Raw genomic sequence first — 15,160 nt, 5'->3', positions numbered from 1 at the left:
CTTGTAGGATCTTTTCTTCATGTTTATTTGTTTTTGCCCAATTCTGATGTGCTAGTTTTTGTTTTATCTTATTACATACATTTTATTCAAATTAAATAAGATAAATAATTTTAAAAATTCTTTTGAAAATACCTCGCTTTAGTAGTCATTCTGTTGAGCTAACATGTCTCTCATGAATCTCACGGGTCAGGAACCAGTATCTTAGCTAGAGAACAGTTGTTAGGTCGCCTCAGACTGTTAAAGAAGGTCGGAGAGAGAAGACAACACGGCACAAGCCAGAAGCTTCTCGAAAATAGAAAAAGCACAGACCAGAACCACACATCACCAAACACTGATTGAGAATGATTTATTAAGGTTCAATTAGTATGCTTTTCAATTCACATAGTCCTTACCTCCCCCATAAAAAAGGGCATCAATAAAGTCCAAGTTCGTTTCACTCATTTCCAATATAAATTTCTTTGCATTTTGTGTAAACTCGGAGCAAAATCTTCCTGCTAACTGGCTCTCCACCTACTTATGTTTTCCAGCAGGCACATGTCACATGCCTACCCTCTGTCCAGACACAAACCACACCCTGCCTTCCTCCTCCCTAGAATGCCACTCTCCGAAGTACTTCCTTCCCTCAGACATCCCCCTGACCTCCCCACACCTGCTCCAGGACTATTCTTCTTCCTCCTTGTTCCTCATAGCATGATAATAGAGACATTAGTCTCCCTGATGCTGCACTGGGCATCTCTGAACACAGGGCATCTATTGGGTGATTGCCAGAGATCACACAGCAACCAGTTGCTAACATACCACACCCAGGCTACTTGCAATGCTGGATTCACTTTGATGCTTGCTGTCTTTGTGTTTTCTTTACTTCTACCCAACAGTCAAGAAAGGGATCACCAGTTCCTCAAAAACACTAAAGTAAATTTGCTAGTTACATTAGGCCGTCTTGGCTATTGGGACACATCTTGTCAAGAACTCATTCTCAACCAAAGTAGCTACTGTGTTTCTTTTGCAAAAAGGTAACTTCTGGGCTTTTGTCGGCACAGCCACCCCTGCAGTTTGAAAGTAGAATATCCCTTTTTATAAAGTGAAAACACATGAGGACATTTCACATTTTAAAAAGTAGGTCCTTCATGGGAATAGGTCCTAAGTAAATCATCAATGATACTGGCAAAGTTTTATGTACACAAGATTCTTCCAATATTATAATAATGAAAAAAATTAAAAACCTAGTCAACAATACAGGAATGGTTAAATAAACTGAGCTGCATCCATTAAATGGAATATTATATAGCCACTAACACTGTTTTTTGAAAAAAAAAATGCCATAGAAAAACCTGGCGATTCTGAAAGGAAAAGTTACAAAACATTTTACAATATCAACCCAATTATGTAAAAAAGATATATAATATATGTCTATAGGCATACATGGGTGAGCTGTAAAGATGGTTACTTCCAGGTTGTAATATCAGTAATCTTTCGTTTTCTTTTTTTTTTTTTTTCTTTTTCACACAGTTCTGCAATTTTCAAGTTTTCTATAGTAAGCAGGTATTATTTTATAACTTGGAAAACCACAGGCTTTAAAACAAGTCCCACTGACATTCTAACACTGAGAACGCACTTGGGTATCTTCACTGTGCAGGGACAACGCTTCATCTTCTCCAATGTATGCAGAGAACACACTCTTTGGGTTACAAGCTCACATCACATCCCTTTGCTTTCACGTGTGTCTCATTACTTTAATTAAAAGATAATTGATTAGGATATTGTTTCTTTTATAGCCTAAATGAATACTGATTTTTACTAGACTCTTCTATTCCCTAGAAGATTTAAAATAGTATCCTTTTATCTTTAAAGAAAGGCATACTGAATACACATGTCACATGCTTGTTTTCTAAACACACACAAAAATCATTCTAATTTATAGTTTTCCTCCATGGTGGAAAAAAAATTTATCTATGTCAGTTTAGCAGTCTTTTTGATCACAAACACACTGTCAGGCATAAACATACTTATTAATAAATGCAATGTATTATTTGTTCTTTAAAGGGGAAGCCCGTGTGTGTGACTGTGTACTCGATTCGGCAGATTTTTTTTTTTCCTGGCTTAGGCCAAACCACATAAAATCTTTTAAGTCTAGTTAGTGAAGGCTACATGGTCACCCCAGAGTCCGTTTCTGAATTCCACTTCAAGAAGGTCTCCTTCTATTTTCCAAAGAAGAAGATGGGGGCTGCCAAATAAGTTCATCCTCAAGTCTCTTGGGTCTAGGGACAAATACTGTCATTGGTTAGTGTTAAGTACAGGAGTGTCTTCATCTTCTCTGACTCCCCACCTTGCCCTGGCAATTGGGGGGGTAGGGTGGTGTTCACAGATCCACAGAGGCCGGCTGGCTTCTTTCTAAACCACAGAGTGGTCATTGCTGTGAACTCCAGCCAGAATGGTGTGGTTGAGGGAGGAGGCCGAGCGGTCAGAGCCTTCCGTAGGGCCATTGGGGTTCTCGTTGCGCTGGCAACACAGGATCTGCCTGAAGGTGGCGCTCATCTCTTTGTCGCGGTAGGAGTAGATGATGGGGTTCATAGCAGAGTTGAACTCAGCCAGGAGAAGGAAGAACTTTTCATAGGCCAGGACATCGCACTGCGGGCAGCACACATCCAGCAATAACAAGACCAGTCCCGGAGTCCAGCAGACAATAAAGGCACCTGCAGCGACAGGGAGGGATGAGAGCGTTAGAAGGAGAATAATAAATATCATTATGAAGCGTATAACAAGGATCTCAGGTCTCTACAAATCCTGAGACTTCGCTTCTGAAATCAAAGCAATAGTCACCTTAATAATAAGCTGCGGACTCAAGTCCTACTTAAACCCGAGGATGTATGGATAATATTAATGATTTTGAACAGACCACTCAGTTTGATTTAAAAAAAAAATTTCCATGAGGAAATACATTAGGAATCTTTTTAAAAAACAATCTCACAAAGGTGTGGCTGTTTGGGGGCTAAAAGTTAGACATCAATGGCATACCCTTCCATGTTTAACGAAGGTGCAGATTCTGGTTTCTGCTCACCAGTGCACAAAACATTGCTTTGTTGTTTAGAAAACTGGGTGGGTTGGGCAAATTGAATTTTGTCTCACTTTTCTCATTTGAAAAAAATAGATGTGGTCTATTTACCTCCTGGAGTGGGTTATAAATTGTAAATGAATGCTAAGAAAATAATCGCCCAGTGCAGGTTAACAACCCCAACAACGGTATTGTTATTCCAAGCGCTGTGGCATGTAAGCAGGCAGCTCCCATGATGAATGCTTTAGTTTTTGATCCAACAATTACAGTTCTTGTGTACACATTACAAAGGATAACTCACCTAATCTGCACATGCAGCAGGCAAGCTAAAACCCTACTGCACAGACAGAGAAACTGAGACCCAGAAAGATTAAATACCTTGCTTAAAAGACCAGGATTCTGAAAGGTGGTAAACAAGAAGCAAATAGCAGATTCTCTGCTCTTGGAGCCTGGCTCTGACAGCCACATTTCTGAAAGCACTGCATTATCCTTCCACCCTTTGCAACTTATAAAGTTAAGTATTTATTTCCAAATCTTATGTTTCAGCTGTCCTGTAACCTAGGTCAGTTCTCTGCTTTCTTGCCCACAATTATTCTGAATTATTCATATTTTTAATAATTATAATTGGTTTGGAAATGCAGATGGGAAAAGATATCCCCTCTTATTTAGTCTCTGAGATCACATTCCATGTGGATCTGAAGGAACATGTAAGCCATGAAACGATTAATTAGCCTTGATGACTATGTTATCTGAGCATGTGCTGGGGAACCAATCCAGTGGGGCAGTGTGTGCCATTACACCTCAGCTAAGAGCCCCCACCCCCCATTGGCTAATCAGCTATCTACTGAACAGAGAGAGGATGAGCAGGGAGAACCCCCACGTGCATTTGAATCTTCAGATGCACACAGTGGTGCAGGCTTCAGTGGAGTCTCCAGCTTGAACCAGTCTCAAGGAATGAGTTTCATAAAAAGCAAACGAATGTGATTTAGCCCTCAAACACCCCAGCTTTGAATGTGAGAGGCCGAGAGGCCGCCCCCTCTCCTTTTGCACTCTTTCAGCGGGGAAATACAAATACAGCAAGAAGAAAAGTTCCCCATAAAGCTCTTTGTTCTGTATCACCAATGTGTATTGGTTTTAGACTGCTGTTCACTTTGAAGACCATCCAAGGTGCTTCGTTTTTCTTATAAATACAATACTTTAGACACTCCTCAGAGAGGGAAAACAGTATTCCAAATATCAGCAGATAATAGCCACAGTACTATCTGACCCTCAATAAAAATGCTAAGAGAGCCTTCCAAGCCCTTGAATTTCCTTTATTGAAAATCACTCAGAAAGTTAAACATGAAGGGAAATCAAAGGAATGCCTCTTGGGTTTCAGAAATAATGCCTTATTCATTGAGAAGCCAGGAAAGAAATTATTCTCAGGATGGAAAAGGCCTGGATGAAAAAATGCACAGTCTCATTATTCATCTGCTTATAACACACACACACACACACACACACACACACACACACACACACTCTCGTCATGAATGGAAAACCAATCCTAAAAGTTCCTTTCCTTTTTCCTTTATCAAAGCTCTCATTGAGCTCAAGTTCAGAACTTGGCTGGCTATAAGCACAGATATATATATATTATAAAACTACATCTTTCTCCCTGTGGGAAACAGAGAGGAAATGCCCTTATTCTCATGTCAAGCTTAGTCTGCTTGACACTGATCAGAAAAGGATCTAAATACTGTCATGGGTTGCTCATGATTTCTTAAAATGCAAAAATTCAAGAAGAGCAAGGTCCTCTTAGGAAAGAGATGGTGAGATAGCCTTTAAAAAGAGACTTTGAACTTCACTTTTAGAAAGAAAAAAAAAAAAAAAGCACCCTATTAGATTTGGCCACAGGAAGTGGGAAGTGCCACAGCCTGACAGAAGCTAACCTATGTGAACACTTCATGCAGGGACTTAAAGTCCTTTCCGTTCTCCTTCACTGGAAGGAACCGTTTTTATAATTGTGATTGGGCCAACCAACCACACTGTCTCAGAATCTTTACAATTCAATCAAATATCTTAATGATGCAGTAGACAGTCTCAGAAATCCACATTGAAAACTGATCATATTAGCCTGGGTGGTGGTGGCACATACCTTTGATCCCAGTACTTAGGAGGCAGAGATCTCTGTGAGTTCGAGGCCAGCCTGGTCTACAGAGTGAGTTCCAGGGCAGCCAGTGCTGGAAGGGCCAGCACTGGGGAAGGGCAGGGCAGGGCAGGGCAGGGCAGGGCAGGGCAGGGCAGGGACAGGGGAGGGGAGGGAAAGGAAGGGACAGGGGAGGGAAAGGAAGGGACAGGGGAGGGAAGAGAACAAAAAGCAGTCATATGGACCTTTCCTCTCCCCTTTCCCTTCTCTTTCTTGGGGTGTCCTGGATCACACTGACCCAAAGACAACAGTGTATTATAAGAGAGAAGCAGGAGGCTGGAAAGTCCAAGGTGATCAGGCACCTAAATCATAGAGAATGCGTAGTCTGAAATCAAGTTTGTTCAGGTCACCGATTTTCCTCTGAACTTCTAAGAGCGAAAGTCTCATCTATACATGTTTTTTTAAAAAAATAAGTAGTAAGCTCTAACTGAGTGGGACCATCCTCCAGAGGTGCACCACAGACCATATAAAGACTGCAGCGTTGGATGCACCTTGTAAGACGCATGGATGAGTCGAACAAATCCTCATCTCATTATCTGTAAAGCAGAGAAGCGACAGCTCGCTTCCTACGCCATGGGGCATGAGGAGCAACTTGCAAAAGCTCTCTTTACAGTGTTCACTCCCCAAAACCATTGCGAGTGTCACAGATGAGAAAGCTTGTGCACAGGGCTCTGGGGTGGGTCCTCAGCAAGAAAGAACAGGAAAACATGCTATGAACCATGAAGACTTGGCATTTACAGAATTAACTACACAGATTGCCAGACAGTCCCAGGACTCAGAGTTGAACATGAGAAAAGGAAGGAAGACAGGAAGGAACACAAGGAAGTGACACTGCAGCTTCTTAGTGCCACACTTTACTAGATGGAAAATAAAAATAATATATAATTCCAGAGTGAAGACTGCCTTTGGTGCTGTTTGTCTGAGGCCTACTTTTAATGGCAGACTCTACAGACCAAGGCACAAAACTGAAAAGTGGTATTCAACGGTATGAAAGAAAGAAAATACAAAGTTTGTGGCTACACATTGCAAAGTCGGGAGTGCAGAAGATACGAGGTCTAAAGTCATGAAGACCTGGTATATCTGGCTAAGACATTCATTCTCCAGCCTAGCATTGGTTCTCAGCCTATATCATGTGTAACAATGATGCAAATGAGACTTATAAGGAATGATGACCTCCATTATAATCTTACTGGCCTCAATAGTCAGGTTTCCACTTAGGATACAGATTAGTGACAGTGAAAGATGGAAATGATGGAGATAAATAGAATGTGTGTCTGCATCTCTGTGTATATGAGTGTCTCTGTGTGTGTGTGTGTGTGTGTGTGTGTGACTGTGTGCATGATTGTGTCTGTGTGCATAAGTGCTTGTGTGTGTGCATGTATCTGTGTGTGAGTGTATGTGACTGTGTGAGTATGTGTTTATGATTGTGTCTGTGTGTATAAGTGCTTGTGTGTGTGAGTGTGTGTGAACGTGTGTGAGTGTATGTGACTGTGTGAGTGTGTGTTTATGATTGTGTCTGTGTGTATAAGTGCTTGTGTGTGTGAGTGTGTGTGAATGTGTGCAAGTATGTCTGTATGTGTGTGTGTCTGTGAGTGTGTGTATATGTATGTGTGTCTCTATCTGTCTGTCTCTATCTGTGTGTCTGAGTGTATGTGCCTGTGTCTGTGTGTGTCTGTGTGAATGTGTGTGTGTTTATATGCATATATGTATATTTGTGTATATATATGTGTGTGTGAGTATGTGTGTGTCTGTGTGTATGAGTGTACGTGTATAAGTATGTATGTCTGTGTCTCTATGTCTGTAATGTGAGTCTCTGACTGTGGGTTTGTGTGTGTAAGTGTGTGTGTGCCTGTATCTGTGTGTATGAGTGTATATGTCTGTGTGTGTCTGAGTGTGTCTGTGTGTGTATATGTATGTGTTTATAAATGTGTGTGTGTGTGCGCGCGTGCGCGCGCGCATGCGCACGCATGCATATATATGTGTATTTCTAGTTTCTAAAACAAGAATAAGTAGAGCCTGAATCTGGGCAGCAGCATAGGGTAAGAAGCTGTTCACTGTTACCACCCACTTCCATCAGTGAAATGCCAATCCAGCACCCTGCTAGGCTCCTAAAAAGGTGAGTCCCAGAACCTTGCCTCTCAGTGTAGAAAGTTCCCTATGACTTGTCACAATCACAAAGAAGATGGAGACAGGAGGCTTCAAAACATGTCTGAGGGTCAGTAACCTTTCCTTGAACAAGCTTAGATTCTTTCTTATATGTCTGTCAAAGCAATCTGGGAGGGCCTCCTGGCTGCAAAAAAATAGGGAGAGGTGCTGGACTGCTGGTGCAAGGGTCAAGGAGGAAGGGGGCAGCTTTGGAACAAAAGGTCACAGCTGCAGAGCACAGTCACATGACCACACCTTCCCTCCAAGCATGGTGGTCACTGCCTGCTTTCCAAATCAGCTGTTTTTCTGGAAGGGCTATTTCCTAATAGGTTGATCCTTTGCTTCTTTGCTTTCATATGGAACACAAAACCAAAGCTAAAGAAAAAAAATAGGCAGTAGGGAACAAAGAAGACCCCAGGGTGAGAGCTCAAGAGTCTGGATGAGCAGAGCAGAAATATTGCCAGTCTGGGCTGGAAAATTGTGTTTTTGTGAAAACTCAGGAATTCCACAGATTTGGAACAAGTCAAGGTAAATCAATTCTACACCAGCCCTGCACCCAAGTTAACATCTCCATGGCCTGACTCTTTTCATTTCCCAAACCAGGATTTCAGAAACGACTTTTCCCCTAGTGCCATTGAATTTTTGTATTCCCTCTAGGCAGGCCAGTTGTATCCCAGAATCCAGTCAACTTCAGTTCATCTCTGAAGGTCCATTTTGATTCTGCTGCATCAGTTCTTAACTAAAACAAGCTCAGTTAGGTAGGAATAGAATAAAGCCTATTCATGTGTCCTGTAGCTAAGGGTTCATTATGATGTAACAGTATGGGGTCATTAGGATGTAATTATATGAGGTCATTATGATGTAACTATATGAGGCCGGTCATTATGCTGTAACAATACAGTGTCATTATGACGTAACTATATGAGGTCATGATGAGACTATATGGGGTGTTTTTAGGCAACAGTGAGGATTGAACCCTCATGAATGCTAAGCAAATGTTAAACAAGCGAGGTATATTTTCAGTGTCTTTTAATATAATTTTGAGAGAGATTCTTACCAGGTTATCCAGGTGGGCCCTGGGATAGAACTTATTCTATCCCAGCTGGGCCTTCAACTTGCAATCCTCCTGCCCAGCCTGCTGAGTAGTTGGGGTTCCAGACTGTGCCACCAGTCCCATTTTGTGATAGTCTTTTGAGGCAAAGGCTTTTTCTAGAAGACTAACCTTGATTATCATAAACTGTTTTTTTCTGTGCATTGGAAATAATTCATATGCTTATGCCTATCTTTTATAGAAAGCTTTTAGTTTTACTCATGTGGATGCTTCTCCGTGTGAGTGGATACCATGTGTGTAGGTACCTCTGGAAGCCAGGTGTGGAATGCCCTGGAGCTTGAGTTACTTTTATGATAGATATTGGATATGACTGATTCCTCATTTTTCTTCTGTATTTTCAGAATCTTGCTTTTACTTGGCAACTAAGAAGGCACACTAGATGTTTTTCCAAATCCAATATTGGCTATTTTAGCTTTTGTTTGCCTATTTTGTTGCTGGGTAATTCATGTTTTTTGTCAGTGATGGGTCAAGAAAGTTGGGCAGACAAACTTCCTTATTTTTTATTTCCAGAGATATATATTTTTTAGTGAACAATATCTTTATACTTTACAAAGAAATACACACACACACACACACACACACACACACACACACACACGTATATATGCAGCATGGTGAGCCAGTTAGCATATACAGGGCCATGCATCTTTTTAAGCACACACACGCTACTTCCACTAGCCCCTAAACACTCAGGAACATGAACCTTACGATCTGTCTATGTGAGCATACAAAACAGGACACTCTTTCATTTACCTTCAAGAGAACAAACTGTACGGCAGTCTGAACCATGTTAAGATGGGTCACTCCCTGCCCCCTCCTCCCTGTACATGATTTCTCAAGTACATCCACCAGAGAGCCAAGATGTAGTAGAAGTTAAGACTGACTTATGAGAGTGTCATTGTTGGTCAACAGCCAAACATTGATGCCACCCCACAGCCTTACAAAGGGTTTTCTTAAAATCCCTTTGCTCTCCCAGGAAAGTTATTGTTGTCAATTTCAGACCAACATCAGCTAACTTAGAAAGTAACACTAAAGTTATACTGTGACTATAGCCCAGCTGTTACCAAGGTGATTTGAATAATATTTATCTCATTAAGGGAATAACTGAATTCCCCCCAAATCTTGCCCTTTCAAAAGTTCAACATGAACAGGAAGTTTATAACTGGTTTTGCAACATATTTAATTTTCAGCTATGAATTAAGACTCTTCCAAAATGATATGCAGTCTAGCCAAGTACTGAAATCTGGCTGCAAATCTCAAAGATTATATTGCAAGAGACAAAATGTGGTGAATTTTTAATCCTTGTATTTCATAAACTATGTGTATAGACCAATATGATATGAACCACTTAGAGGGAAATTTCAGAGGAATAGAAACATAATAGAAATTTCACTTATTCATCTTTCCCCCACTGACAAAAGGGGGAAAAAACCAAAGTTTCATCCAAAAGCAAATCCAGAAAATTTTGTGTGGTTTGTTTTGCAACCTAAAAATGTTCATTACGTGTATTCTTTTCCTAGTGGTCCAAAAGACATGAAAGGACGAGTGGCTGAAACTGTCAATGTGATTGTTTTGTTAGAGATCTGTTGTGTCTCCTCTGGCTGCCAGATGTCCTGGGTTGACCTTTTCAAAGTACAGATTCCTGACAGAGTGGGAGGGAGGTACAGTCTGTTCTACTATAATATGATAGCTGTGTGCAGACGATATCTCCTGTTATCAAAAACTTAAAAATCTTAAAAAAAAAAAAGACAGGTTTAAAAATGAAAATTTAAAATCTTAAAAAAACAGGCTTAAAAATGTAAAAAAGAAAAAAAAATTATTCAATTGAGAAATGGGTGTTAGGGTGTGTTCATGGTTAAGATATTCATATCTACAATTATAAGTCATTTTTTTCTGCATGAATATCAGTTACTTTAACTACAGGTATTGAGTGAAAACTTGGTGGATCAGTTATGACAAAAAGTACTTAAATATAATTCAGTAAGTTCTTATAGCACCAAAAACATAAGCAACATCAATCAGTATTTCCTAAATGAATTAAGGATGAACTGTAGGTGCTAGAGGGGGTCCCAGGGTTAAGAGCCCTGGTTGCTCTTCCAGAAGATCAGGGTTCAATTCCTAGCCCCTACAAGGCAGGTGGCTCACAACCATTTGTAACTCCATTTCCAGGGATCTGATACCTTTTTTTGGCTTCCTCCAGTACCAGGTATGGATATAGAAAAAATATATATATGCAGGCAGAACACTCATACATATAAGTAAAATTTAACACATAAACTATAGCAATATCATCTCTGAGAAGTTATCTTATAGATGTCACCACCCACCGTACAAATGTTGTATAATTATTCGCAATACTGTTTGTTCAAAACATTAAAAATAGCACAATGCCATGGAAAGTAAAACAAATTACAATGCATACAAAAAGTGAACTCATATTCCATTTCAAAAAGTAGGATATTCTGTCTTTATTGCTACCAAATGATCTCAAAAAATTGTATTAGTTAAAAAGAACACAATGTGAAATATGTAAAATTTGCTACCAAACAAGAAAAATTGCACAACTTGGGCCTCAATTGAGACTAATAGCCAACTCATTTTAGAAATGTTTAGAGCATCATAAAGATGATACATTAGACATGCTATTTGACTTGAAAAGCAAAATTTGTATTCATTTGCCAATCCTTTGAAACATAGCCCAGACTTTTTATTTTAACTTGAGCCTTTTGACTGAAGCCCTGTGCCATCTCCCAAGCAAAACCCACAGCAATTAACCCTCACAAACGGCTTCCAACTTGGCTCCTCCAATATGGAGTCAACAATTAAAATGCTTTCTTTTCTTCTTCCTTTCTGTGTTTTTTTTTTTTTTTAAATGATCACATGTAAGTTTTCATTTTGTATTTGTGTGTGGGACCATGCAAATGCCATGGTGTGCTTGTGGGCATTAGTGCACACCTTACTGGCTCTCCCCTTCCATTGTGTGGGGGTCAGGATTGAACTCAGGTTATCAGGCTTGGTGACAGAAGTGTTTACTCACTGAGCTATCCTGCCCACTGATTTTTGTTTCTGTTTTGGAGACAAGGTTTCACTCTAACTCTAGCTGTGAAGCTGTGATCCTCTCACTTCCCAAAGGCTAAGATTACAGGCACCCTGTACCTGATTAAAGTTCTTCCAAAGCAGCCAAACTGCAAAGGCCTTAAAGATCATTTAATGTTTCCTCCAAACAGATTTCCTCCAGTTATTTCCAAGCTATTTTTCTTTTCAGTTTGCTTTAAATGAATATTAGGAAAATACTTACATAATTTACACATAAGTGTTTTCTTTGTTTGCATTCATTATTTACCAGATAATGTCAAATTAAGTAATTAGAATAGCTTGGTATAAAGTTTAAAGAGCAAATACAGTTGGTTATTGGTAGCTGTCAGGAGCTACATATGACCTTAGGGTAATATTGTACTAATTATTCTTTTTCTGTTTTTTCTTTAAAATTCATGTAAACATGAATATTTGTTATGTATCAAGTGCTTTTCCAAGTGGTAGAGATATACCAGTGAATCAAAGAGGAAAAAATATTCTCAGTCCTCACTGAGCTTAGGGGTGACAGAAGCAAGGGTAACACAGAAGCATAGACAGAAGAACGTAAGCACAATGCCCTTTGGAAGGGGTGGTATTTGGAGGTGGAGAGGGCAGGCAGAGACAGTAAAGAGCCCCACACAGTAGTGACAACAGTGGCTGCTCAATATGATTGCCAGTGCCGCCGCTGCCTTTGAACACAGGAAGGTGGCATTTTGATGGCCCAGGTGACATGGTCTGCTGATTGGATTCGTGAGAGAAAGAGTGAAGTCAGGCTGAAAACTTTAAAGACCGGATTTAGTACCAAGAAGGTCACTGATGATGTTTGAGTGACGTAATGAGAACAGAAGCCTGGTTGGAGCAGGTTCAAGAGAAAAGAGGACAGAAAACAGACGGGACAGGGAGATCATGTGGATGCAGTTTTACTGTAACAGACAAAAAAAGTGGCCGTGGCTTGAGTCGTTACATTTTACAAAGTTATGGTTTATTTCAAGTTAGTGGCGACAGTTAAGAACAAGTGTGTGAGCTGAGAATAGAGTGCTTGCTCTGTATTAACAAATCCATAGGTCTGTTCCCTAGTGTTGTGTGAATCAGGCATGATGGACACATGGAACCCCAGCTATCAGGAGGATGAGATGTTCAAGGTCATCTGTGGCTACTTGGTGGTGGCTTGAGGCCAGCCTGGGCTACATGAGACTTTGTCTTCTCCTCGTCCACTTAAAGAAAGAATAAGAGTATGAGTGTAAAGATACACACACCCTTGCCTATATACATAGAGCCTGTTTGCAGAAAGCTACACCAGAGATGGGTTTTTGCCATGGCTGATGGTTGCCATGGGAACAATGTTTCGCTGTCTATTTTTCATTACTGAAATTTTTACCATCATCATCATTTTAAAAATTCACTCTAAAGGCATATAGAGCTTGCCCTGACACCATTTACATACTTAGTGGTGAACTGAACCCTTAAAAATTCACTGCACCCCAGTTCATTTGCATATGTTATAGCCAAGGCAGATTTAAAAAAAAAAATCAACAGAAAAAAGAATGTCTAGTATAGTTCAGAAAGCCCTTAAATTAACTCTCATGATAGCATCAGTCTTGCATTCAAAGGCTGCCATACGTTCATAAAGGAGTAAAGATGAAAAAGAAAAGAAAAAGAGAAAGAAATGATCACCGGATGTCTACTATTAATTTAAGGAGTGAGCTTTCTCTAAAAGAAAGCAAGCAATTAAAATACAAATAGTGCTCAAATAGAAAATAAAAACTAAACTATTTTCAAATAGAAAATAAAATATAAACTAAATTTATATTTTATTTATAAATAAAATATAAACTAAAGTCAATAAAACTGGAATTTAAATCAACAAATAAATTTTTTAAAAAATTTTTTTAAATTTCTTTTTATTTATGTATATGTATGCATGAGAGCATGCCGTGTGTGCGGTACTCAGAGTTCAGGATAGGGCTTTGGACCCCCAGGAGCAGCCCCAAGGCCTTCCTCCTAGCAGTCTTCCTGTAATTTTTATATTTTGCTCATGCATGCTCAAGGTGGGGCATCTCAAGTTACAGAATACTTTTGGGGGGGGGGTATTTTTGTTGTTGTTGTTGTTGTTGTTGTTGTTGTTGTTGTTGTTTTGTTTTGTTTTGTTTTGTTTCAAGCAGGGTTTCTCTGTGTAGCCCTGGCTGTCCTGGAACTCACTCTGTAGACCAGGCTGGCCTTGAACTCAGAAATCCACCTGCCTCTGCCTCCCAAGTGCTGGGATTAAAGGCGTGTGCCACCACTGTCTGGTGAAGTTGCAGAATACTTAGTAACAACATTCATTAAGCATAATGACTTTGGTCCAGTTTAAAACAAATTTTCCAATCCGTTCCTAGAACTGTTCTTCAGAATAAAGTGGATGGTTTCTAAAAACAGATGGAAGATTGTCTAGCACGCATTCAGTTCCCAGAATCAAAAAGAAAACTTTCACAAATCTCCTAGGAGATGCAGAGTCCAGAGAAACTTGGGGGTTTTCCCCCTTCTTGAGTTCAATGTGTAAGAGTTCACTAACTACTTAACAGCAGGTTACTCTAGGTTTGAGAAGTTGGGCTTGGTAGGACAGGAAAAGTGGTGGGTGGGTGAGCGGAGGGCGTCTGGGTGCACTCCCTAACTCGCTGTGCTGAAGCGACAAGAGTACAAGCTGGAACCCGGTCTCCCATCAGCCTTTCTTCTTCACTTCTAAGGACACGGAATGTCAACCCACTGAAGCCCACAGTGCCTTGATTAAACACAGAGCTGGAGGAGAGCAAAGAGAGGAGAGAGTCAAGTGTGCATGAGTTTTGTTTTACAGAGAGTGAGGAGGGGCAGAAACTCAAAGACTCAGGCAGCACACCAGTCTTTGACGTGGATGAACGGTACCGTCATATATAAAGTGCATGCTTAGGTTACCAAAACATTCCGTAATGTTTTAAATGTTACAATTTTGTGTTGGGTGGCATTCATAGCTATCCTTGGTCATGTACAGTGGGAAACAGCCCATGGGCTCAAAGTTGGACATCCCTGGAAGAGGCGTCTTCTGGAAGAGGTTTCTTTTTGCTTAAAAAAAAAAAAAAAAGTCACTAACCAAATACATGTTTTTCTGCTATGAGTAGTCTTGAGGTGTTCCCAACCCCTGAAAAAAAAAAAAAAAATGAAAAAACCTCCCTGCCGGTGTCTAGACAAGACAGTGTAGGTTTTCTCCCTGATCCTCCTAGTCAAGTAAATATACATATACACGCTGGAGAGAAACAAAAGAGGCACAGAGAAGGTGAGCTGGGAAAGGATCCCAGAACTAGTAACAGAGTATCTCACAACCCAGAACACACAAAATAGAACTCTCCAGGCCCAATGTTTCAAGATGCTCAACCTAGCAACAGCAGGTGGCTCAGGGAGGCCCTCTCCTTTCCTCTTCTCACCTACACTGTACAGGAATCCCACAATCATGACCACAGAGCCAGTGTGTTAGCAAAGGGATGGGCCATAATCTCTCTTCAGTAAGAGGATTGTGACCAGGGATGGATGCACTGTTCCTACTCCGTAGGTCTAAATAGGGGACTGGAAGTAAGGGCAA

At 40.4% G+C, this 15,160-nt stretch overlaps 1 protein-coding gene across 12 annotated transcripts in view; it reads right to left on the bottom strand.

The window, feature by feature from the left end:
• Positions 1-329: 329 nt before the first annotated feature.
• Positions 330-15,160, bottom strand: part of Lpar1 (lysophosphatidic acid receptor 1) — a 108,681-nt gene continuing 93,850 nt past the window's right edge. For all 12 annotated transcript variants that reach the window (XM_076934909.1, XM_076934904.1, XM_076934906.1 and 9 more), the window contains one exon: positions 330-2,693. In XM_076934909.1, the coding sequence (XP_076791024.1) occupies positions 2,392-2,693 (302 nt within the window). In that variant the 3' untranslated portion in view covers positions 330-2,391. The remainder of the gene's footprint in view (positions 2,694-15,160) is intronic.

Source organism: Arvicanthis niloticus, chromosome 5, assembly GCF_011762505.2.
Source record: "Arvicanthis niloticus isolate mArvNil1 chromosome 5, mArvNil1.pat.X, whole genome shotgun sequence".
Lineage (NCBI taxonomy): Eukaryota > Metazoa > Chordata > Mammalia > Rodentia > Muridae > Arvicanthis > Arvicanthis niloticus.
The sequence above is the reverse complement of the archived record's forward strand: the minus strand, read 5'-3'. Positions and strand labels throughout refer to the sequence as shown.